Source organism: Octopus sinensis, linkage group LG16, assembly GCF_006345805.1.
Source record: "Octopus sinensis linkage group LG16, ASM634580v1, whole genome shotgun sequence".
In the NCBI taxonomy this organism is placed as follows: Eukaryota; Metazoa; Mollusca; class Cephalopoda; order Octopoda; family Octopodidae; genus Octopus; species Octopus sinensis.
Window position 1 is genome coordinate 3100183 of NC_043012.1, and position 27074 is coordinate 3127256.

The 27074-nt window shown below is 37.4% G+C and overlaps 1 protein-coding gene across 5 annotated transcripts in view; it reads left to right on the forward strand.

Moving 5' to 3' along the window:
* The window catches only part of LOC115220392 (SH2 domain-containing adapter protein F), a 232883-nt gene that overhangs the window by 194492 nt on the left and 11317 nt on the right, over positions 1-27074 (forward strand). For all 5 annotated transcript variants that reach the window (XM_036509833.1, XM_029790512.2, XM_029790513.2 and 2 more), the window contains 2 exons: positions 1096-1433; positions 13371-13998. In XM_036509833.1, coding sequence (XP_036365726.1) covers positions 1096-1433; positions 13371-13998 — 966 coding nt within the window. The remainder of the gene's footprint in view (positions 1-1095; positions 1434-13370; positions 13999-27074) is intronic.

Genomic DNA, 27074 nt, shown 5'->3' on the forward strand with positions numbered 1-27074 from the left:
ACAAGTTAGCAATACTATGTTTTCCAACACACAAGTCTAAATTTTCAGGCCAAAATCTACAGCAAAAAATGGAGGTCAATTTGTACACTAAGATGACTTAGGAAAACCAAAAATTTCGTGTGAAATGCAGTAGGATTTAGAACAATAGTAACAATGCTTTAATGTTTACACTACATGTTTACTCTATATACTACATTAACTTGTATGTCAGAGAATATAGCATTTGTTTCAGTGAGAGTCCTCTGAGTTTTGTCCAAATTCAGGCTTTTCCTTTCTTAATTATTTTACATTAGTTTTTTGTCCTGGGTAATAAGGTTGTTTAGACAACAGAGTTGAGTGTTTGTTTAGTTTCGTTTTGTTTTGTTTTACATGAGAATTGCTGGAGAACATTGCACCATACTTGAAAGACTGTCTTGAAGATGGTGTTGTGTGAAAGTAGTATTTATTTCCATCTAGGCTATGTTTGAAGTAAAGAAAGTTTTGTGTGCATTCATTGTCTACAAGGTGCAGCCCTTTGATTGTGGCAAGCTTTTTTTAAAACTGCAAATGTCTGTGGCATTGAGTTTAAAAAACATTTGCCATCATAGAAACAATTTACCAATTAAACTAAAACATAATAATTACATATTTGTAACGCTACAACAGCAGCTGCTGCTCTGGCATAACCTCTTTGAGGTTATAAACCCCCACAGCCACCATAACCATCCTTGCAATTGCTTAAATGTTTGAAGCATTGCATTGTTTATAGCAGAAGAGTTGTTTTACAATTTGTTTGGATTATGTCATATCTATCTAAACACAGGAAGTGAAAAGCATGATAGAAGACTATAAGTTGTTGAAGAGTAAAAAAAGTGAAAGTTATGAAATGTGCCAAGCCTATATTACTAATGATGCTGTTGATGTTGTTCAATGACTTATTTTTAGTTATTATTTGTGAGTGTAAAATGACGCCAATTTCTTTTTATCTACAGTGTCTGTTTCTCATGATGTATTCAACTGGTTATTAATTTAACCCTGTTTGTTTTTCTTTGTTTTTTGTAAATTGGAATTTTTTTTTCTGTGATACTTATTCATTTCTTATTTATATATTTGCAGCCTTAAAGAGACAACAGAGTATGACAAATGAACCTGACAATTTTGATTATGAGCTCGCCAAGCCTGTGTTCGATCTGGTTGACACGAGTGGTGTTACCACTGCGAGCCAAACAGATTCTACATCAGGCAGTAGTATCCTTGAAGTAGCAACTGTTGAATGCAGCCCAGCCCATGGCCGTAGGGTATCAAATACAATCACTCCTCTCAAACTTCCGGACAACTCTCCCGGTGGCATGAGAGGACCGATTGCCTCACTGCCCAAACTCCCCGATGGCTCACCATGCAGGGAACGTGACCAGTGTGTCGGTGGAAGTGGTCCTTTATCATCCTCATTACAGGTAAGACACAGTGTCATTTGTCCACAATTCTGTCCCCCGCCCCCACTGACCCATTAAAATCTAAAACAATATCCTTTAATGATACAAAACACCCCCTCCCATTTCTTATGTCATTAGAATTTAGAAATTTTGCGAGATATGAAATAAACCATTTTCAACAAGGAAGCTTGAATTAGATAAAACTATACCTGCACACAGTGTTATCCCCATTGAATCTTTTCCCCACAACATGCCATCCCTTGATCTGTGTACACTCATAATATCTCCCCACCTCCATCTTACGCCCTCTTTTTGCAATCTCATGAACTCACCCTCTCCAACTTCCAGTCCACCTCCCTATATACACTTCTCTGTAACTTGAGTGAACAGCCCCTGCTCCCCTCCCTATCATATCTTCACCCTCTCACTTTCCTCTCGCCACTCTTTCCCCACTTAAAGTAGCCATATTTCCCTCTAATGCAACACCTTCTCCCATGAGGCAGGTGCTTGGCTTCTTATCACAGAAGGATATTTTCCCATTGTAGTTTGAAGTAAAACAGGTCCAATTATTTATTTTGCTGTGCATGTTCTGTGGCCTCTGATTAGGTTCAACGGAGTCCTACTATGATCAAAAGGGGATCATTTAACACTTTAGCCTGTTTTATGCTCAAACTGGTTAGATCAGACCTCTCACACCAACCGTACAATATCATTCTAAAAATTAAAAATTCTTTGTCAAAGCCTCAAAGCTTCAAGGTAACGCATGATTAATTCAAAAACAATGTGGCTATGTGGTAAGCAGCTTGCTTCCCAACTGCACGGTTCTGAGTTCAGTCCCACTGCATGGCATCTTAGGCAAATGTTTTCTACTATAGTCACAGGCTGATCAAAGCCTTGTGAGTGGATTTGGTTGACAGAAACTAAAAGAAGCCTATCGTGTATATATATCATCATCATCGTTGTCGTTTTACGTCTGCTTTCCATGCTGGCATGGGTTGGACGGTTTGACTGAGGACTCGTGAGCCAGAAGTCTACACCGGGCTCAATCTGATCTGGCAAAGTTTCTACAGCTAGATGCCCTTCATAACGCCAACCACTCCGAGAATGTAGTGGGTGCTTTTACGTGCCACCAGCACGAGGGCCAGTCAGGCAGTTCTGGCAACGACCACATTCAAAAGGTGTTTTTTACGTGCTACCTGCACAGGAGCCAGTCCGGTGGCACTGGCAATGACCATGCTCAAATGTTGTTTTTCATGTATAGGTAAGGCGACGCTATGTATAGTTTAATCTATTCTATGACTACTGTATTTGTAAGTTGCCTGTGCATGTGTTTTAGATATACAACCAACACCAATATAATGTAATAATAAATTACATATATTACAAGCACTGAGTTATCTAGGCACTGAATTATTAGTACTCCATATAGTATAGTAGTATACACTATTGTAGCAATAAAAGAAGTTAAATCTACAATCTTTCAAAATGAAGGACTGCATGTAAAGAGTTATGTTATAGTCAACAAGTTTCTTCGTGTGTGTGTGTTTGTGTCTGTGTTTGTCCCCACCATAAACACTTGACAACTGGTGTTGTTGTGCTTATGTCCCCATAACTTAACAGTTCAGCTAAAGAGAACAATAAAATAAGCACTAGGCTTAATAAATAAAAAGTATTGGAGTCGATTTATTCAACTAAAATTCTTCAAGGCAGTAATCCCAGCAAACCTGCAGTCTAATGACTGAAACAAATAAAGGAAAAGAATAGATATGCTTTACATTTAACAGAGAAATGCTAAAGAGTTAAATGACCAGGCACAACCTACTTAATCTGTTGTTCTGGTATGTATGTATGTATCTATGTATGTATGAAGTGTGGATGTCTAGAGGTTGGCTGTCAAAGATGAAAGCAGTCCAAGTGTCTTCCCTTTTTCTGTCAAATTCAGCTGAGAGGAAGTGGCATATTTTACCTCCATCTGTGATCAATTGATGTATTACCATGATTAATTTGTCATTCTATGGAAGAAAAGATGCCAGGCTATGTATAAAGATTGCATATTACACAACAAGATGTATCTTAAAGATAAAGAACAAAACACTAGAGGAGACTGTGGCTATGGAGAAACATGTGTATATGAGTGTTTGTGTGTGTAAAGCAGAATACTTGACATCAAACTGATTGTTTGTTTCCTTTTGTGTTTGTTAGTCATATTTGCTAGGTCTTTAGTTTCTTCCCCTTGTCTCTATGATAAAAAGAGCAAGAGAAGTGGAGTTTTTTTGTTTTCTTTTGTCTTTCTTTACTACCGCTGCCAACCTTAATTCTAGTTGATAAGAAAGAGCATGCCATACAACTTTTCATTGTGCTAATTCAGATGCTAAACTAAAAACTTCATAGAATTAGGTATTTCTATTTCTGTTACTTTACACAACTTGAAATTAGTCTTGACCAATCGCTTGTTTCCTGCAAAATCTAGTGACTATTTTTAACCCCTAGCATTTAAACCTGCCATATCCAGCCCAAATGCTCTCCCTGTTTCATATTCAAACCAGCCAGAGCTAGTCTCTCATACTTTCCCTATAATGTTATTCTAAAAATACACAATCATGTCATAGAAATTTTGAACCTACAAAATAATGTATGATTAATTCAAAACAATATGAATAAATAAGGATTACATTTGATAAAATCTGAATGCTTAAGGGTTAATGCTTGCATTTGACTTTACTGCTTAAGTACTCCTAAATTGCAACAGACATTGTCCTTGGCTCGTTAGAACATTATTCCCAGTTTAATAACATCCTTTATGTTACTATATTGTGGCACACAGATTTTGTTTCCACTTTCTCAATCTTATTGTAGTTTCTAATACTTTCTATCTTTAAAAGTAAGAATCACTCCATTTTCCTTTTTTATAATCTGCCACGTTCATCAAAATCTGCTTTCACTATTCATCATATCACATTAAAATAGTTTTATTTCCATTGAATGAGTTCATTAGCTGTTAGAATTTCCCTCCTTTTGTTCTGAAAGTGAAATTCCCTTGTTTTTGAAGACCTTCTGCTTGCAAAGACCTGCTGAGGCAAGTGAAATTGAAATTGAAATCAAATTCAATGACTGGCATCCTTGTTAGTAAAGCGCTAAGAGCACCATCTGAGCGTGATCGTTGCCAGAGCAGCAGACTGGCTTCAATGCCGGTGGCATGTAAAAAGCACCATTCGAGCGTGACAAGTGTCACCTTACTTGGCACAAGAGTCACCTTACTTGGCACTTGTGCCGGTGGCACATGAAAAAACATTTGAGTGAGGTTGTTGCCAGTGCCGCTGGACTGGCTCCTGTGCAGGTAGCACATAAAAAAACATCATTTGAGTGTGGCCGTTGCCAGTACTGTCCGACTGGCCCTCATGTTGGTGGCATGTAAACGCACCCACTACACTCTCAGAGTAGTTGGCGTTAGGAAGGGCATCCAGCTGTAGAAACTCTGTCAGACCAGATTGGAGCCTGGTGTAGCCATCCAGTGCGCCCCCATGCTAGCATGGAAAGCGGACGTTAAACGATGATGATGATGATGATGATGATGATGCCATCTGAAATCCTAAGTCATCATCATCATTGTTTAACGTCTGTTTTCCATGCTAGCATGGGTTGGACGGTTCAACTGCGGTCTGGGAAGCCAGAAGGTTGCACCAGGCTCCAGTCTTATCTGGCAGTGTTTCTACAGCTGGCATCATAATTATTGTTTGTTTAGACTCCTACTGTTGCTTATCTTTATATAAATTGTAAGCATGACCCCTGCCCTCTACTCCTTCTTTGGGTATCAGTTACACAAATAGGAGTGCCTGTGTTTCATTGGATTACAATTTAGGACTGTGGACATTATTAACGAAAATCTAGATTTGTTGTGCAACATTCACTTGGTGAGATTCAGTTTAAGATACTGAAATAAGAAGTGATTTGTAAAGATAGAAACATAATAATAATAACAAACACTCAGAGAGCACAAACCTCTGCCAATGCAACACCAACGTCCTCTGAACGATTAGCCAGAAATGATTTTTAAAATGAGAATATCTGAAATAAACTCGACTGCTCTCACAAATGAGAATACTAAAAATGAACCTGACCATTCTTGAAAATTAAGTAAAAAAACAGCAAAAATAATCCAGAATCCTTGTCCAGTACTCGATTGATCCCCAAATCTAATCAGTTTGTGTCAGTCGTGAGATCAGACATCCCTGAAAGTTTCATCTAAATTCATCCAGTGGTTCTCGAGATATCTTGTCCACAGGCAAACAAACAAATATGACTGAAAACAATACCTCTGCCTTCGTTAAGGTGGAGGTAATAATGATAATGATAATAATAATGGTTTCAAAGTATCCCACAAGGGCAGCCATTTTGGGGAGGGGATGAGTCAATTACAACAATTCCAATATTCCACTGGAATCTATTTTATCAAACCTGAAAGAATGAAAGGTAAAGTCAACCTCGGCAAAATTTGAATTTTGAACATAAAGACAGACCAAATGGTGCTAAGCATTTTGCTCAGCACACTAACAATTCTGCCAGCTCACTGCCTTAATAATAATAATAATTATTATTATTATTATTATCATTATCATTATTATTATTATTATTATTATAAGCACAAGACCTGAAATTTGTGGGGAGGGGACTAGTCGATCACATCAACCCCAGTGTTTCACTGGAACTTATTTTATTCGCCCTGAAAGAATGAAAGGCAAAGTCAACCTTAGCGGAATTTGAACTCAGAACATAAAGACAGACCAAATGCCGCTAAGCGTTTTGCTTGGTGCGCTAACAATCCAGCCAGCTCGCTGCCTAAATAATAATAATAATAATAATAATAATGATGATAATGATAATACACCCTCTTAAGTACAAAATAGCCCAACTATGGAAAATGAAGAAGGTGAAGATAGTGCCAATTACTGTTGGGTCCTTGGGAACATTATCAGAAGGCATCAAGAGGAATATAAAGGAAATTGGAATAGAGTGCCCAGTAGAACTGTTAGAAAAAGGATTGCTTCCTTGGCACAACCAGAATAACCAGGAAATGTATTATATAGCTGAAAGGAGTGAATAACATGGTACTGTAGGGTTCAGGTAGCAAGCCCAGTATGCATGCAAGACTCCAGGAGCTCCAACGAAACCTGTGATAAAGAGAAATAATAATGGTTTCAAAATTTGGCATAAGGCCAGCAGTTTTGAAGAAGAGGGCAAGTTGATTACATTGACTCCGGTAATCAACTGGTACTTATTTTATTGACCCTGAAAAGATGAAAAACAAAAACAGCCCCGACAGCATTTGAACACAGAATGTAAAAATGGATGAAATGCCACTAAGCATTTCTCCTGGCGTGCCAACAATTCCGTAAGAAGGAGGAGGAACTGTTCTTTTGATATGTTGAGTTAATGTCCTGCTCTCTCTCTCTCCACGCCACAAACATACACACAACACATACACACCTTTTTTTTTTCTATGAATTAAGTAATTTGGTGTAGGTATAATGTCAAGTAGTTGTCAGTTGATTAGACTAAGTAGAAAGTATATTAGACATCATTGAGATGTGTGTATATTTTAATGCTACATAAGTAGTTGTTTACTGGTTTACATTCTTGTGGGGTTTTTTTTAAGTAATAGCAACTAACAAGCTAAGAATACAGATGACTGAGTTCAACATTTCTTTTATTTATATTTAAACATTAAATTGTTTACAATCACTTGGAAATGAAATGTCACTGTGGAAGTTTTTCTTGATGTGTAGCCTTGTTTTAGTGTTATTAATATATATGACCTCCTCATTAAAGCAGTGGATAGGCAGAAATATTAGAACACCAGGACATCTGACAAAATGCCTTGCATTAGTTAGCTGTGGTCAGCTTTGCCAGCCAAGGTTATTTCCTGTCATTCTGAACTGTGTCTAAACTCTCATCAACAAAAGACAAAAGAAAACTTTCCCCTCTCACAAAAGAAAACCTTTGTTTTTGAACATCAGAAATTCCTATTAAGTTATCTCTACAGATTTTCTACAGAATTTAGAGCCAGCACTGAAAGTTACAATGTTTCATGTATATGAATACATCCATGTAAACAAAACAATCACAGATAGGAAAATAGGTAATGGTTGTATATACATATTTTAGGAGTTCTTGCTCCTTCTTCAGTATCACATCCGACCCATTAACCATCCACAAACACATTGCTTAAATAGCCACTAAGTTTAGTGGTTTCACACTATTGGATTGACTAATTTTACATATTAAACACATTCCTGGCAACTGCTGTGTAAATATTAATTGCTGGTAGAGACACCGTATTTTGTTTTGCAACCATAGTATACTAATAAGTGTATTATATACAGATTTATAAGTCGATACTGTGTCCTATTTTTTGTGTTATGGTTGCAAAATGGAATATGGTGTCCCTACCAGGATTTAATCAGAAACTTCTTTCCTGTCAACATACAAATTTAGAACACTAACTTTACTGTTTTATATATATAAGTGGATGGCATTAGGAAGGGCATCTGTCCATAGAAACCATGCTGAAACAGACAGGGAGCCTGAACAACTATTCAACTGATTAGCTTCTCTCAAACTGTTCAACCCATGCAAGCATAGAAAACAGACATTAAAAAGCACCCACTACACTCACGGAGTGGTTGGCGTTAGGAAGGGCATCAAGCTATAGAAACACTGCCAGATCAGACTGGAGCCTGGTGCAGCCTCCTAGCTTCCCAGACCCCGGTCGAACCATGGAAAACGGATGTTAAACGATGATGATGATGATATACACACACATATACAGTTGTACTGGCTTGGCAAGGAATTTAAGATATCTTATCCACAGACAAACAAACAAACAAACAAATATGACTGAAAACAATACCTCTGCCTTCACTAAGTTGTCGATAATAAATTAAGCCTGTCAGGTGTGTTCTATGTTACAAATCAGCCTGTAGGTTTTCACTTTCAAAGATGGATTGAATATAAATAGAATCCATTACTTGAAAAAGTGGTAAACATTTGCAACAAGAAGGGCAGTGCTTCAATATGCATTGGTCCAACCCATGCTTGCATGACCCAGGACCATTGTAGATAACACTTGCTCAAGATGCAGTGTGGGACTGAACCTGAAACTACATGATTGCAGGGCAAACCTACTAACTGCATAACCATACCTACATCTATTATATTTATATTTTCTTTAAAGAAAATTATTTATATTCTTAGTTTCTAGTCCCCTTTTACCACTATAATTCTAAGAGACCCCTTTCACAGCTATAATTCCCTAAAAGACCGTTTTCTCATTTATAATTCTAAAAGTTTTATGTTTGACATAAATAGCAGTTGATGAGAATAACCGTCACTCTAGTGGTCAGTTCAGTCATTAACAAGGGGGAGATAAATTAGAGTACAATTTGGTTAAGCCTGATGGAGATGGTAAAGGCTTCACAAAATATTTTGAATCTTCTTTTTCATTTTCTCTCTCTCTCTCTCTCTCTCTCTCTCTCTCTCTCTCTCTCTCTCTCTCTCTCTCTCTCTCTCTCTCACTTTCTTTATCCCTCTCTGTCTGTATTTATCTATCTATTTATCTAAATAATTGGCCTGTAGAAGTTTTGTAAAGTATTTTAACCCCACCCCACCTACATACAGAAAAATGTTAAACATTCAGGATTACTTACCCAAGCAGTTAATTTCGTTTTCCTGTTTATCAATCATTATTATTATTATTACTACTACTGCTACTACTACTACTACTATTTTTATTATTATTATAAATACTATTATTTCTTTCCTTTTAATACCATCATCCCCCCCCCCAAGTCACATGTATCTGTGACATTCATGTTGAAAGTTTCTGAAGTTTATTTTCAATTTATCAATGTTCCTAAACCTCATTATGGCCTGCTATTTACTGTTCCAAATTTGATAATCTGTTCTTGTGCGCACACTCATTCAGGTGCTGAGCAACATTTCATCGAAGAAAAAACATTGTTCCATATTATGAGCGTTTCTGTTCCCATTTGTGTGTGTGTGTGTGTGTGTGTGTGCATATGCCTGTATATGTGTGCATACATGTCTGTATGTGTGTGAATGCATGTGTGCATATATATGTAGGTACAGGTGTGTGCGTGCGTGTGTAAATGTGTGTATGTATATGTACATGTGCATGCGTATATCTATATGTATCTGTGTAAATATATACATGTGTGTGTGTGTGTGGTTTGTCTAAGTCCCAGTTCTGGTAACAATTTAATTTAGAAATTGTGCTTACGTGTGTTTGTTATTGAATTACAAAATAGTTGGGTCTGTGTGGTATTTGCTGACATTTCCAAGCTAATTTTGTGTGCTTGAATCTTTGACTTTTGATAATTAGTTAAAATTATGGGCCTTATGTGTGTGTGTGTGTGTGTGTGTGTGTGTGTGTGTGTGTGTATAAAAGCCCATCACTACAACTGTGTATGTGTGATGGTGTAGGTGCATGGCATAGTGGTTAGGATGTTGCACTCATTATTGCAAGATTGTAGTTTCAATTCCCAGACCAGCACTGCATTGTGTTCATAAGCAAAATACTCCTTTTCGTGTAAACAGGTGATCCTGCTAAGGACCAGCCTTCCCCCCAGCAATAATGTTGACCTGCCTGCATAGCTAGCAGGGTAGCATCATTTGAAAACTACAACAATGTGAGGAAGTGCACTGTGACCAGCCATGTATAACAACTTTTGATTGTCTGGTCAATGCAGTGACAGACAGACAGACATAATGTTATTGAGTGCTGGTGTCATATAAAAGGCATGCAGTCCACACTGTAAAGTGGTTGGCATTTGAAAGGGCACCCAGCTGTAAAAACGATGCCAAAGTAGACACAGAAGTCTGGTGCGGCCTTCTGCCTAACCAGTTTCTGTTAAACCATCCAACCCATGCCAGCATGGAAAGCAGACATTAAACACTGATGATAATGATGCTGATTATGATGATGATGACTGCACATACTCAGTGTATGTATTTTGTTTGTTCAGTGGTATGCTATGGGTTGGCACAGTGGGGATGACTCCACTCAAGCACTGGGTGTTAAAACAGCCAAAAGTTATAGTCAGACGAGACAATCCAAAATGGGTAGTGGCATGGATTTGAACAACAATAAGAAAAGGTGTGTTAATTGCCATACGTAGTAAACACTTTGATTTATTGACATTATCTCCACTTTTATATAAAATAAAAGTAATTGCCTAATGACATTTCAGTCCAACTCTAAATGAGAAGGGGAGATAATCTGAAGAATCAAGAATTCTCTAGAATTGACATGCCCTTAAAGGGAAGACAGTCTGATAGTCTGTAACAAGAGGATAGCTGTGTGCATGTGTTCCTGTCTCAATAAACATCATCAGTACTGAAATTGTCCTACCTTTGATTCCTGCGTAAGATGACACTTAAACATACACATCAAGAGTAGAGTGCACTTATTGCCCTGGGTAATTTGCATAAATTAAAATAGAAGTCACTTTTGTAGAAGACAGTTGCTCTGAAGTGCATCACGGTGAGATTGAACCATGTTGCGAAGCAAATTTCTTAACTATGACGCAGCCGTGCTTTGATTACATCAGCAAACCTTATATATCTTGTGTTTTTTTATTTGTTTTCCCTTGTGGAGCCATTGGAGTGAGGCCATGCTACGACACTGCCTTGCAGGGCTTTGTCAAACAAATCAGCCCCAGTGCTTAATTATTTTTTAAAGTCTGGTGCTTATTCTGTCAGTCATTTTTGCCAAACTGTTAAGTTACGGGATCATAAACAAACCTAAATCAGATGTCAAGCAATGGTGCTGGTGAGACATACAAACACACACACACACACACACACAAGTATGTATGTATGTATATATATATATATATATATATATATATATATATTGTAGGGGTCCACACAGTTTTTGGCTATCAAATTCACTCATACAGCATTGGTTGGCCTGGGGCCCAGTAGAAGACACTTGCTCAAGGTGCTGCACACCTGGATGGAACCTGAAATCATGTGGTTGGGAAGTAAAATCCTTACCCACATAGCCATTCCTGCACCTAAGAAAACATAGAGAAAAAAAAATAAGCAAAAAAAAAAAAGAACAATACAAACTTTTTTTTACAAATAATGTCATTTGATATTTTCAGTTTGTATCTGCAATTAGGTTTTGTTTCTTCAGTTAAATCCTTCATTGCTATGTTTCTGATTAACTATACTTTTAATTAATTTTGCAAATGTTTGGATTTAGTAAGTAACTAACCTTGCCAGTAGTCATTTGGTGTTTTAGAACATAATTTAACAAAAGAAATGGTATATGAAATTATGTTGGAAGGTCTTTCTTTAAATAGAAACACTTTAAACCACCAGGTTTGGTTTCTTAGAACAAGGAGTGATTTCAGGTGTGTTGGTTGGTATTTAAGTTAATGACATTTAACTTCTCTTATTACACTGTGTTCCTTAAGGAAAGGCATGAACTTCACAACCTCTCATTTCCAATCCTTTAAGTATGTCATCCATAATTCTTACGAAGAGAAATGATTTTGAGTAAATATTACAAAAATTTGTTGCAATTGGTTTCTAAGATATTAGCACCTGGTCTCTCAGTTGAGGGAGTTCAGTTGTGATATTTGTTCTAACTCTTAACATTGTGAGTTCAAATTCTACTAGGGTGAACTTAGCCTTTCATCCTTCCAGGATTAGTTTAATCTGCTGATACTGATGTCTCCTGGGTGACTTGTACCTGTTCATTTGTGTTGTCTTGTTTCTCCTGTGAAATTTCTTGTGAGTCGTGTAGCTGCGTGTGATGGCTCCGTTATTATTACAGCTGCTGTGATGCACTGGGGGTAATGCAGTAAGTTCTTTGAAAAAGTAAATCCACAACTCAGTTCTGATTGTCTGTTGGCACTAACTACCATTTACTCTGCCCCAGGAGATGAAAGGAAAGATTTGCAGTGTCACTATACCCAAAATTCTAATGCTTCTTAATTATTCATTTATACTCTTGGTTCCACCCTCCTCCCTCTTTTATCCTTATCACCCCAGTTCTCTCATCATCTTAAGGTACTGACATAAGGGACCTCATCAGATTTGCATGCACCCCATAGAATCTACCTGCACTCCCTCATGAATATTTGATATCAACACCCATCATTCACTCTCATTTATCCACCTCTTGCTATTCCTCACTCTCTCGTCTCTGTCTTCCCTAGTGCTGGGGCCCATGATAAAAGTGCACCCAGTACACACTGTTAAGGGTGGGGCTGGGGCAGAGTGCTTAGTCTTGTGGAAAACTTGACAACCAGATGATGGTAATGGGGAGTGTGTAGAGGTGGTGGTGTTGGTGGTGGCGGCAGCAGCAGTGGTGGATGACTCTGAGATTGGAAAGTACCAAGCTAGTTATTTGACTATTTGTGGTTTTCTCTTTGTTTTAAGTTCAAATCCTAGCAACATTGTCTTTCATCTTTTCATCCCTTTTCATCACCCATTAAATTTCTCCTCACAGAAGTATGTCACTTTTTTGGTCAAAATGAATACAGTTCAAAATAACTCATAAATTGTTAAATCAGTGACATGGTTGGCTTATTTATTTATTTATTTTATTAACATTTTATCAACTCTCAAATATATTTTTTTTTTCCTTACGTAATTGGTCTGAAATGTTTTTAATTTCTTGTCATAGATATAGATAAACCTTTATTATTATGGTTCTACCTAAGCTGGCAGAATTGTTAGCATGCCAGGCAAAATACTTAGCAATGTTTGATCACACACGATAACTTCAAAAAGCCTTTACTATTTTACATTTTTCAGTCCAAGAGTTGCGGCCATCCTGGGGTCCCATTGTTAAATGTAATCTCTATTGATGTAATGTAATGTTTTGCTCCATCTATTGACTTTGTTTTTTGTTTCTACTTATTCAAGGCTGCTGAACGACAATATTCCTCCGAACTGGACAGTCATTCTCAATCGTCCGCATCATCCCATCCTAGTAGTCCGACTGGAATGACAGTGGAGATGTTATCCGAATCCTCCCCGATACGGGAAGTCACAATGGAATCACAAACATATGAAGAACCTTGGGATTCAGAACTGCGTAAGAGGCAACTAGAAGAAAAGGTTTCTGCTGCAGGTATTCACTCGTTGCCATCGCCGACCGGCGATGGACGATTGAAATCTCAGCAAGTTGGAACTGGTAACTATGAAGAACCTTGGGATCTTGCCCGACGTCAGAAATTATTGCATGAGAAATTGGGTTTAGCAGAGAAGAGCAATTCAGCTTTGGACTCTGATTACCTTGAGCCTCGGTCTGTACGGAAACAACCAAGTAGTAGTATGTATGAAGAGCCATGGGACTCTGCTGCAAAGCAAAAAATGTTAGAAGAAAAATTTCAGGCTTCACATATCAAAACGTCTCCAAAGCATCAAGTTAGTGGTGTTCCATCATTGTCCAGCGGCAACTGGGCTGCTGGCGATGATGCAGGTCAGGGAAACTATGAGGTACCGTGGGATTATGGAGAACGAGCGAAGGCCATAAATGACTTAATGACCGGTGAGTGATTCAGTTGATCTTTCTATTATATTTTATTTGAAATATATTCCTTGTTGATTATTTTTTCCTTCCTGTCATACATAGTTTAACCAAACAATTTTATGTTCACACGTGACCCTTTACACTCACCTATGTCAATCAGCTCTACAGGGATTTTCCCCAATGCCCAGCATGGGTTCAAATCCTGCTTGCACCCCTGTTGTAATGTCATGTTCACTTCTTCAGATTCTAAACAAGGGGACAGTATATTCTGTCCTAAACCATTTTTTTTTATTCAAAGCTTTGAAGCTAATTTTTGTATTGCAGCATCTGCATGAGCATCTCCATGGTGATAATTATAATTAGTACTAGCTGGCCCCGTGCTGTCAAAAATGACGGCTAATTGTAGGATTTTATATATAAATATGGATGGTAAATCAAATTGATACACTTATCAATGTTATCTAGTGGTTGTCTTTTGAGACGTGACATTGATCATCGCTTGCTACTGAAAGAACGCCGGTTCACACATAAATGTTCACATACTTCCCTTGTACACACACATGCACACATATACTCACACAGTGATGAAACGCTGTTTGATTTTTCTTTTCCAGCATTGAATGTTCACCATCCCACTTCCATTGTACACACACACACGCACTCACAAGCATTTACATACACACACATATACTCACACAGAGTTGGAATGCTCCCACTACCAGTTTGCCATCACCCCTCCTTTCTTTATTCATCTGTCACCCCTTCCTTTCTCGTTCATATATTGTGATGGAGAAAACCACGAGTATATAGTAGATTATTCAGATATCTTGAAAGTTGGGAGCTCGCAGAATCATTGGCACATTGGGAAAAATGCTTAGCGGCATTTCATCCATTTTTACATTCTGAATTCAAATTCCGCCAAGGCCATCTTTTGCCTTTCATCCTTTCAGGGTTAATAGAATAAGTTCCAGTTGAGATGTGGGGTGGGGTGGGGGGTCAATCTAACTGACTTACCCTCTTCCCTGAAATTGTTGGCCATGTGCCAAAATTTGAAACCAGTATTATTCAAATGTCTAATTTACTCTGCAACCATATTTAATAGGTCTTTCCTTCTTCCTGTCTAAATCTTACATCATCTTATATTTTAGGCTGTGTTCTAGGCCACTCATGGGCAGCCTGCAGGACTTACTGAATGGCATACCTTATAAAAATAACCTTGACTCTTTTTAGTCATGTTGCCTGCTTGCTGATGAGTTATGTCTCTTGTGGCCTGCTTCTCAGAAAAGGTTGCCCATATCTGTTAAAGAATGTTATGAAACTAGTTTTTGAGTTTTTCTCGATTTCCACCCTTGCCATAGAAACTTTCTCTGCAATCTACATATGACTTGTCCTTCACACCAATACATATCATTTATTTACATTTTCCTATTCACATGCAAATATAATAATTTACTGACATCAGTTTCATTAGGTTATCATGAGGAAAATCCATTTAAAATGGATTAAAATGGATTTAAAATCATTGGTTTTGTTATCAGATTACTGTCATAAATTAAATTTTATAATACAATTTTTACAGATGATCAACATCAGAAAGGATTTTGTTTGTATGGGGGTGGGGAGTGGATGTGCTCAGTGCATGACAGTCTTACAGCTCAGGTTTCATCTCTTATTGTAATCACATTAAACTCCCACCTTTGCATGATCCTACAAGGTTCTATGCAGTCTGGGGAGGGCTCTAATATAATATGAAGAGCATATAGATAATGAGAGAATGTGTTGGGGAGGAGAGAGAGAGAGAGAAAGAAAGAGAAATAGTACATGTGTGTGTGTGTAGACATAGATACAGAATAATTATCAATGATGACTTTTTACTTGGAAGCTTCAGAGATAACGACTTCTCAAAACAGTTTGTTGAGAAACCAGCATCATTGGTGAAGCACCAAAGCAAATGGTCACCATTGGTAACCGATATTACTGTAGCCCTTCAACTTGTATTGACTCCTTTATTCAGTACTTGTTTATTGTGCACAAACCTATATAACAAGAAATTTTGTGTGTGGCAAGAAGTTTGCTACCCAGCCACATGGTCCCAGGTTCAATCCCACTACATGGCATTGGGAAAGTGTTTTCTAAAGTAGCCCTTGGTTAACTAAAGCCTTGTTAATGGATTTGGTAGATGGTAACTGAAATAAGGCAGCGAGCTGGCAGAAACTTTAGCACGCTGGGCAAAATGCTTAGCAGTATTTCGTCTGCCGTTACGTTCTGAGTTCAAATTCCGCCGAGGTTGACTTTGCCTTTCATCCTTTCGGGGTTGATAAATCAAGTACCAGTTACGCACTGGGGTTGATGTAATTGACTTAATCCCTTTGTCTGTCCTTGTTCGTCCCCTCTATGTTTAGCCCCTTGTGGACAATAAAGAAATAGGAAACTGAAATAAGCCTGTCGTGTGTGTGTGAATGTGTGTTTTTGTCTCCTTATCTTGACATCACATAACAGTTGTAAATGATTGTCACTGTGATACAAGTCGTGGTATTCATTACCAATTTACTGAGAATATGTTTGGCCTTGGAGAAATATTACCTTGCTGGGAAACAGGTGAGAGTTGGCAACAGGAAGGGCATCCAGTCATAGAAAATCTGCCTCAGAAACTTCCATCTGATTCAGGCAAGTTTGGAAAAATGGACATTAAAATGATAATGCATATGAATATAGAGCTATGTCAAAGAATGCTCTGTACAACAACCTTTACATTATAATTAACTGTTATTTAATTGAACTTGGTCAATAACTTGGAAGAATTTAACCATTCTGTATGACGTGCAGTGATTTGATTCTACATGAAAGGAACACGAATATATGAATAGATATGTTAATGTGTTAACATATGAATATGTTAATGATATAATATCTTACTGCGGCCACACCCACTTCATCTGCAATTTGTTGCTTGAGTTTTTGTTTTTTCATCCTACTCATATTCGTATATTCAGGAAATGGATGTCACATAATTGGGGGAAAGTGCCTTAGAAGTATAAAACTGAGTCATAGGTGAAGTTTGAAAGTAAGAAACATTGCATAAAAATAGTACAGTATTCATTTGAGGTGTCTGTGTGTTTACATTTATGTATACTGTATTTTAATGTGTATAAGGAACCCCCTAATTTTTGGGGTTTAAAATTTGAAAAAAAAAAAAATGGTTTTGTAAGGGATTATAATCCTATCCATATTTTTTAAACCTAATTTTTGACAAAAAAAGGGTTCCTTATACACATTAGAATCTGGTATATGTATATATGTATATGTTTGCGTGTATATAGAATGATCATCATCACCATTTTTAACATTCATCAGATGGAGTTTATTTGAGGTATTTATGGCTGGATGCTCTTGCCACATTTTTAAGTAACACAGGACATGTTTTCATAGAAGATTGAAAATGAAGGACATAGCTCAGATGATGGTGACACTTATTTACAATTGTCATGTGATGTCAAGACAAGGAGACTGTAATACACACGCAGACATACACAAATGCATGCATGTACATACATGATGTGTATGTGTGTGTGTGTATATATATATGTGTGTGTGTGTGTGTATATATATGCACACACACATATCATCATGATCATCATTTAACATCCATTTTCCATTTTCCATGCTAGCATGGGTTGGATGGTTTTGACAGGAGCTGGCAAGCCGGAGGGCTTTACCAGACTCCAGTCATCTGTTTTGGCTTGGTTTCTACAGCTGGATGCCCTTCCTAATGCTCACCGCTTTACAGAATGTACTGAGTGTCTTTTACATGATGTAGATACAGGTGCTTCTTGTGTGACGCCGGAGAGAGTTCTTTTGATTTTCACCTACCAGATCCACTCAGAAGGCTTTTGGCTGGCTCAGGGTTATAGTAGAAGACATTTGCCCAGTGAGACAGAACCTGAAGCCATGTGGTTATGAAGCAACTAATCACACAACAATGCATCTGTGTGTGTGAGAGAGAGAGAGAGAGAGAGAGAGAGAACTGGCTACTTCTCCTTTCTCTCTGGAAGAAATCAGCTATGTTCAGACCTGGAGTGGAATGGGCTTCACCACTCTTAAAGTGCTCAAGGCATGCTGTTCACAATGTTACCTTCCTTCCACATGTTGTCAAGCTATTAGATTGCAGCAATAGGTAAACTTGCTCTTTAAAATGTTGGCAGTTGAAGTGCCAAGAAAACTGAAACAGTAACATACCATCATGCATGATATGAGCAGTGGATTAGTATTACAGTTGTAATTGGAGCAGTTAGCTATCTATTTCACCTTTTTTTTTATTTATTTATAATGGTAGCTCACTGCCAGTGGAATACACATTTCACAGTGTAAAACAAGCACCCAGGTATAAATTAATTATATCTACACTACATTTCAAACCGATTGTCATTAGTTGTTCCATCCCTGGATATTTACATTGTACTCTGACTGAACTTCAATTAGGACCTTTTATTTCTAAATTAATTCTAGTAATTCTTTTATCTGTTGTGTTACAGTATGTTCATAAGATTAGGTTTGTTTAAATCCAGACCAATGGAACTGATCTGGATTTATACTAATTTAATCTTTTAATCTTTAAACACTTTTGATGATAATCAAAGATAAAGCTTTTCTAAATACGAGCTTCGTTACCTGAAAAATTACAAGCATGCATGTGGCTGTGTATTTGAGCAGTTTGCTTTGCAATTTACATCATTTTAGGTTCAGCTTCATTGTATGATACTATAAGCTCGGGTTGTTCATTGTCTTATGAGTAAATTTGATTGATGGAAACTGTATAGAAGCCCATTATGTATTTGTGTGTGTATGTGTACCTTCATATTTACACCCTTTGTGCAGTAGTGATGTCCCTCTTTAACAAACCCTCCTATGTGGTGGTTTATCATGTGAAGACCATTGAAATAAAAACCCTATATGAAGCAATAGTTGAGCATCATGATGGGCAACTGCCTGTTGGGTACTACTGCCCTGTGAAGTCCTGTTCCAACCTTGACAGCATAGGACAATCAGGTATAAAAACACATTCATGGTAGTGGTGATGATGGAGTGTCTCTGTTGGTTGTGCAACTTATTCTGTTTCACCACTCCAGTTTTGAAAACAGAAATAATTGCTCACATGACTCAGTACTTGTAATTTGATCTGATATCAATTGAAACTGGATCAGGAACTATCTGTGGACAGGGCAGGATGTTGATAAACTGTTAAACTACACTTTATATTATATTTATGTCAGATTAGGGAAACCCGATAACTCTTAACAACAGAAGCTTTATTTAACAAAGTAGATGTCAAAACACAGTTCTCAGAGTTTTTAAAATTTATTTATGCATATACATGTTTGAATGTGTCTTTTACTGAAATTACAAACAAAAGCCACCTTGTACCTTGCATAGACAAGTGTGTGTATACATGCATACACATGATATATATATATACTAGCATTATGACCCGTCAAAGACGGGTCATAGTGCTAGTGCATGTATATATGTGTATATATATGTGTACATATTACATGTACATCTATATATATACATCTACACATAAAATACAAAATACAAAGTTATATCTTGATATCGCTAGTGATAACAATACTGAAAATATATAACAGACTGGAATTGTAGGACTATTCCATTTCTGCACGCTAATTTTATTTTTAATTTATTCCCATTCATGTGAAACCACTTATTCAAGTTCAAATCCTTGATGCAATTTTATACCAATTGCTATTTTTACTTTTGTTATGTTACGATTATATTATACTTTAGTTTGATTTTAATTATTACTCACTACATATAATTCAATTGTTATTATTATTTTTATTGTTAAAGTGAAAGCATCTGACATAAAATAGAGAAATATTTTTGTTTCACTTTTAACAATACTGAAATAGTGGAGAAGATATGATATTGCTATGGGCTCGCCCTTGGCAAGAAATTGAACATTTTTTTTTGCCCATGAAACTACATGGACCCTAAGTAAGGCATGTGTAAAATTTGAATGAAATTGGTTGTGTAGTTCTCGAGTTTTAGGGAATCGTAGTGGAGAAGATATAATATTGCTGTGGGCTCGCCCTAGGCAAAAAATTGAAAAAATTTTTTGCCGATGACACATCCCGGACCCTAAGTAAGGCATGTGTAAAATTTGAATGAAATTGGTTGTGTAGTTCTCAAGTTTTAGGGAAACATACAGACAGACAGACAGACAGACACATTCTCAGTTTTATATATAGAGAGATATATATGTTGTTGCACAGTGGGAAATGTGGCAAGACTGCATCTGGACCAAAGCAATCAACTTTGAGAATGCCAGCAGAGCAACTGCAACATTCAGAAACACCAAAGAAAGAAAGAGTCTCCATCATGTCATCTCCCCTCTCCATCTGGCCAAATCCTACATGTTTTCTGCAAATGCACCAGAGCCTGACATTCAAGGATCACTTTATGTAGCCACTTAAGGAAGGGCCTGACACTCTTCCTCTTGATCTTTTGACCTGAAGAATTGATGTCATCATATCATACTCACACAAATAGAGTTAGTTGTCCCTTAGTTTACATGGTTGACTGGTTCAGTGAGTCCCCGTGTAAATCAAAAATCATCTAAAACTTAAGACGTCAGCACCCACTCTGACATCTATAAGAATTAAATGTACATGTATAATTCCCTCAACAATCAATATTTCCTTAAACAGACTCAGTGTTAAGGTTAAATTATGATGGTCATCATTTTTCATCTGCTTTTCCATGCTGGCATGGGTTTTGTTCATTTATTCTTTTACTGGTTTCAGTCATTTGACTGCGGCCATGCTGGAGCACCGCTTTATTCAAGCAAATCAACCCCAGGACTTATTCTTTGTAAGCCTAGTACTTATTCTGTTGGTCTTTTTTGCCAAACCACTTAGTTACGGGGACATAAACACACCAGCATCGGTTGTCAAACGATGGAGGAGGAACAAACACTGACACACACACACACACATATACGATGGGCTTCTTTCAGTTTCCATCTACCAAATTCACTCACAAGGCTTTGGTCAGCCCGAAGCTATAGTAGAAAACACTTGCCCACGGTGCCACGCAGTGGAACTGAACCCAAAACCATGTGGTTGGGAAGCCACTCCTGGACGGGTTTTCTAAGTTTTTTATCATCAATCCTTTTAGCCTCTTCTCACGCCATGCAGGTAGAAGTAATTAACTATCTTCCAAGCTCATTGAATATCGGATAAATTTTGGTTTAAGCCCAGGTGTGGCTCTCTGGGTCATATATGGTTGAGTGATTGGCTAAGATGTTTGCTTCACAATCTCATGATTCCAAGCTAGATTCCATGTGTAGTACCTTGAGGGAAGTGTCTTCTACTGTGGTCTTGGATTGATTCAAGCGCTGTGAATCAAATTGGGAAGAAGAACACTGTAGAGAGACCCATCAGATGGAATATATCTGTTTTTTAAGGATAGGTTTTGTCATCTAGTTTAAGCCTTTAGCATTAACACTGGCTATAACAGGCCCAAATATTTTACCAGTTTTATGTTGAAACTGGCCAGATCGAGCCTCTCACGCCTACCCTACTATGTCATTCTGAAAATAAATAACCACATCATCGAGATCTCAGAACTACGAGATAATACCTGATCCATTCAAAACAAGGGGTTCAAATAAGCATTACATTTGACAAAGTAATCTGAATGCTAAAGGGTTAATGCTGTCACGTTATCCTTGGATGGTTTTTAACTGGATCCACACTGTTGCAGATAGTTAAAGCAGGTTTTGGGGTAAGCTGTGAATCATGGTTTCTTCCTATCTCCCCTTGCCATCAATTTCAGAATCCCTACAAAATTTCCTGGGTGTTGCCCCTTCTCTTTGACTAAATCATAAGAAATATAAAGTATTGTCAACGTAGCCATTTCACATTTGCTTTTCTATGCTGGCATGGATTGGATGTATTTTTCGAGGCAGAGTTTTACAAATAGTAGCCTAAAAAAAAAATACAAAATAAATAATTTTAAGAATCAAAAACAATTTGTGGTATAAGAAGGGTATGTGTAAAAATTCCAAGTAAAAGGACCCATATTTATTACCCTTTTTAACTTATTAGTCTTATTAAGAGCAAGTTTAATGTTCATATATTAGGGCGGCAAGCTGACAGAATCATTACCAAACCAGAAGTGTTTCACAGCATTTCTTGTGACATTATGTTCTGAGTTCAAATGCTTCTGGGTTTGAATTTGGCTTTCATCCTTTCAAGATTGATGAAATAAGTACCAGTTGAATACTGGGGTCAATGTAATCAATTTGCACCCTTCCCCACAATTGCTGGCCTTGTGCCAAAAGTTGAAACCAATGTTCATTTATTTTTTATTTCGTTCATTTGGAAAGCAAGTGTTGTAGTGTAACCACACATAACGTTGGGGTAGTGGTTAAGTTGGAGGTATTAAATAGATTAGTTCTAGAGGATGGACCTAGTCAGAGTTTGGTGTTTTTGGTGAAAAGGGGATGATGGAAGATTAAGGAACCCTTGTAATTACTCTGTCTGGCACTTGTTAGTTACAACGATGAGGGTTCCAGTTGATCCAACTGATAGAACAGTGTGCTTGTGAAATTACTAAGCAAGTGGCTGAGTACTTCACAGACACATGTATTCTTAACGTAGTTCTCAAGGAGATTCAGTGTGACACAGAATGTGACAAGGCTGGCCCTTTGAATTACAGGGTTTTTTTTTGCCAGTTAGTGGACAGGAGCAACGTGAAGTAAAGTGTCTTGCTTAAGGACGCAATGTGCAGGTGGCAGTCAAACTCACAACCTTACAATCGTGAGCCGCTTACCCTAACCACTAAATCATGTGCCTTCACTGTAATTACTAATGTCAAATAATGCCAATTAGTAGAAATGGTAGACTGGTGTATCAGTCAGGTATCAGGGGTCAGTAAACTGAGTGCTTCCCTCTCCAAACTTTGGTTTTGTGCCAAGGTTCATCATCATCATCATCATCATCATTGTTTAACATCTGCTTCCCATACGGCCATGGGTTGAACGGTTTGACTGAGGACTGGCTCCAATCTGATCTGGCAAGGACTCTACAGCTGGATGCTTTTTACATATCGCTGGCATGGGAGCCAGTCAGGCAGCACTGACATGAACCACTTTTGAATGGTGCTTTTTACGTGCCACCAGTACAGGAACTGGTCAGGCTGCACTGGCATCGGTCACACTCAAATGGTGCTTTTTACGTGCCACCAGCACAGGAGCCAGTCAGGCTCCACTGGCATCAACCACATTCGGATGGTGCTTTTTACGTGCCACCAGCATGGGAGCCCTGACATCGACCATGACTACAATTTCACTTGACTCAATAGGTCATCTCAAGCACAGCATATCACCCAATGATTCAAGGATACTTTTAAATGGGATGGCTATGCGACACTGGCATCGGCCACAACTGTAATTTCACTTTACTTGCCGGGTCTTAATTATTATTAACACAGACTTTGACTCTCTCTCTCTCTCTCTCTCTCTCTCTCTGACTCCCTCTCTCTCATTCCCAAATATATCAGAATTAAGATATTGTTTATGTTTCGAGTAGTATCATATAGTGGTATTGAGTCTCATTTAACCCTTCAGCATTCAGATTATCAAATCTAATGCTTATTTATTCACATTGTTTTGAATTATTCACACAATGTCTTGTAGCTTTGAGGTGTTGATGATGCAAGTGTTTATTTTTAGAATAACATTGTAGGGTAGGTGTGAGAGGTTGGATCTGGTCAGTTTTAACACAAAACATGTAGAATATTTGAGCTGGATATAACTCGTTTAAATACTAACTGGTTAAACTGGGATTACAATGCATGTTTACCTCTTGACGGAGGAACCACTATGCTGTCTTGTGTCTGTAACCTTTGGCTCTACTTCACTTCCTGATCGGTTGAGGGAACAGATACTCACTACTGGTTATAGCCTTTATTCTCTGACCGTATTCCACTTCCTGGTGGTGTTACCTCACTCACCACATGTGTCTGTAACCTCTGACTCTAAGAAGGCTTTATGTTGATCTGAATGACTTTTTAATCAGTTCAGAAGCAGTGATTGGAAATCATTTGTAGAAGAATGTAGTAGATAACACAATTGTATTGTTATAGATATTCAACGAGAACAGGTGAAAGATAGCTTTTTGATGTGTAACTCTGTCTGAATGACCATCGAGACATGCCTTCTGTCTGTGTCTTCTATCACAACAACAACAGCTTTTGTTTCTCTAAACTCCAGACGCCCACCACCAACGTTTATGCATTCAACTGTTTGTGTTCATTCCCACACTCTTGAACTTCCTGCCACCAATAACACATTCCGTTGACTATTGTGTGCTGTTTTTACTTTTCTATTCCCCAGGAAAAATTACAATAGGAAGGCCTAAAAATAAGTAATGGGTGTTACACATTTCCTCTTTTTTCAAAGATAATAGAAATGTGAAGAGGAGAGTTTGTCAGATCAGAAGTGATTTTTGCTACTATTAGATTATGTAGGCCAGCGCTTCTCCACCAGGGTTCACTTAAGATTTTTTTGTTAAGGTTTATGAGCTATAAATTGGTTATACTTCTATATAATACAGAAAATATTCTAACAATTTTTTAAATGCAATTCCTAATATTTAATTATAAAAATATAATAGAATTTTCTTGTTAACATGACAGTCTGTTGGGAACCACTGCATTTAGGACAAAACATTAGAGTCTTGGGCAAGTAACAGTAGTTTTACACTCTCTGCTGCCATCTACATCTTGTAGTGAGTATTTTGTTGTTTTTAATTGCGGACAGTTTTCCACAGCTAATAAACTTCATGAAATGAAATGAGTTTATATGATGTAATACAAGGGGAGTTCTATCATTTCAGAGGCGGCCATTTTTCAAAAAATAAAGGGTCCTCAACAAAGTATCAGGATTTATTTTTCTTTATTGAATATACATTTTTGTTTTTTATGAATCTCGTGAATAAAAAATTGAAAGATAGAAAAATAAGTGTGAAAAAAGTTGTCCAAGTGGCATTTCCTGAAAACATTTAATACATAAAACTGAGGAGGCCCATGAGTTACTTGGAGTAGTAAAGAGTAGAATTGGTTGTGATATTTACATTCAGAGTTCAAATCTCACCCAGATCAACTGCTTTTCATCTTATAAAGTTAAATCCACTAAACACCAGTCAAGAAATAGAACTTGAATAAATTAACTATTATCTTGAAGGTGTTGCCCCAGCATGGTCACAATACAATTACTGGAACCAGTTAAAAAATGAATACAGGAAGTAAAGGGATAGACAGCAGGCAGGCTGATGCCACCATTTATATTGTTATATTTATGTTTAACCCTTTCGTTACCAACCCGCCTGAAACCGGCTCTGGCTCTGAGTACAAATTGTCTTGTTTTCACAAGTTTTGCATTAAAATCTTTCACCAAACCTTAGTCACAATTTATGTTCCTAACACTAGCTGAATGATAACTAATTTATTTTACTAAATTCTTTGTTATATTTAAAGTAATTGAAACAAACATAGAGTATCTCAAAATAAATACAGTAACGAAAGGGTTAATCTTGGGTCTTCAGATCAACCCTTCTGATTATCCAGGCCTGGGATGAAAGGTGTTCCAGCCTTGACAATCCCATTTTTAATCACATGTAGTATATCTTGGATTACATCACCCTGTGTGTACTTTTCTACTTTAAGACAGTTGAATGTAATTTGAGAAATATTTGGTTGTTGTTTCTGATTGCCTCTGTAGGCCCTTTTTTGTGTTAAACACCGTTGTAACTGAGGAGAGACTAGTACAGTTAAGGTTCCGTTTGAGTTCCATTGCAATTTAAAACAGTAGTAGGAACACTGGACTGTTGCATTAATTTTGTGCTGCATAACATAAATTCAAATCAGACCACAACCAATTTAACCATAATTGATTCAATCATCATCATTCATCATCATCGTTTAACGTCCGCTTTCCATGCTAGCATGGGTTGGACGGTTCAACTGGGGTCTGGGAAGCCAGAAGGCTGCACCAGGCCCAGTTTGATCTGGCAGTGTTTCTACAGCTGGATGCCCTTCCTAACGCCAACCACTTCGTGAGTGTAGTGGATGCTTTTTACGTGCCACTGGCACAGGTGCCAGACGAGGCTGGCAAACGGTCACGATCGGATGGTGCTTTTTACATTCCACCGGCACGGAGGCCAGTCAGGGTGGCGCTATAAATGAATGAATGAATAAAGAATTGCACATCATGCTGTAGCAAAGGTAGACTTAGCCTCTTCGATACCGATCTGTCTGAGACTGCCCGTAGTTTTATGAAATAAATTCCATTTTTAAGTTACCTGAATTAACACCTTCTATCAAAGTTCCATGTTAATGCATATTCTACACAGTTTAATAATGACCTAGTCATTTTAATGAATTCTTTATTATTCTTAAGATTAATTGAAACAAAAGCAATGTATTTCAACAGAAATATGGTAAAAACAATGTTTAGAATTCAACACGCATCTTTTCTTTAAAACTTTATGGGTTATCTCCCCTCGCTATGAAGCCCTGTTCAGTTAGATTTATCGTTCACCTGCAATTACTGTGTAGAAATAAATGTGTTGAATGGGAAGGAATCTCATATATATAGGCCAGTCAAACCAACTTAGAGAAGATATACGTAATTCTGATTTAGTTGTTATTTTGTTATTTCGTGGGGTTTTCTTTTTTTCGTATTTAAAATGTGGTTGTTGTCTAGGAGTTCTCTAATGAAATGTGTTAATATTTGTTTCATTTTTTTTTTAGTTATGTCCACTTAAAATATTCAATTAAATGAACACGTTTTAGACTTCAGAATTTTTATTATGAATGTGTAGAACTGAAGGTATTAAAAGAGAGGTAATTTGACTTGGTTGTCCTGTGGCGCAGGGGACAAACACACAAAGCATACACATACATACACACACAAAACAGGCTTCTTTCAGTTTCTTTCTACCAAATCCACTCATAATGCTTTAGTCAGCCTGGAGTTATAGTAAAAGATACTTGCCTAAGATACCATTTAG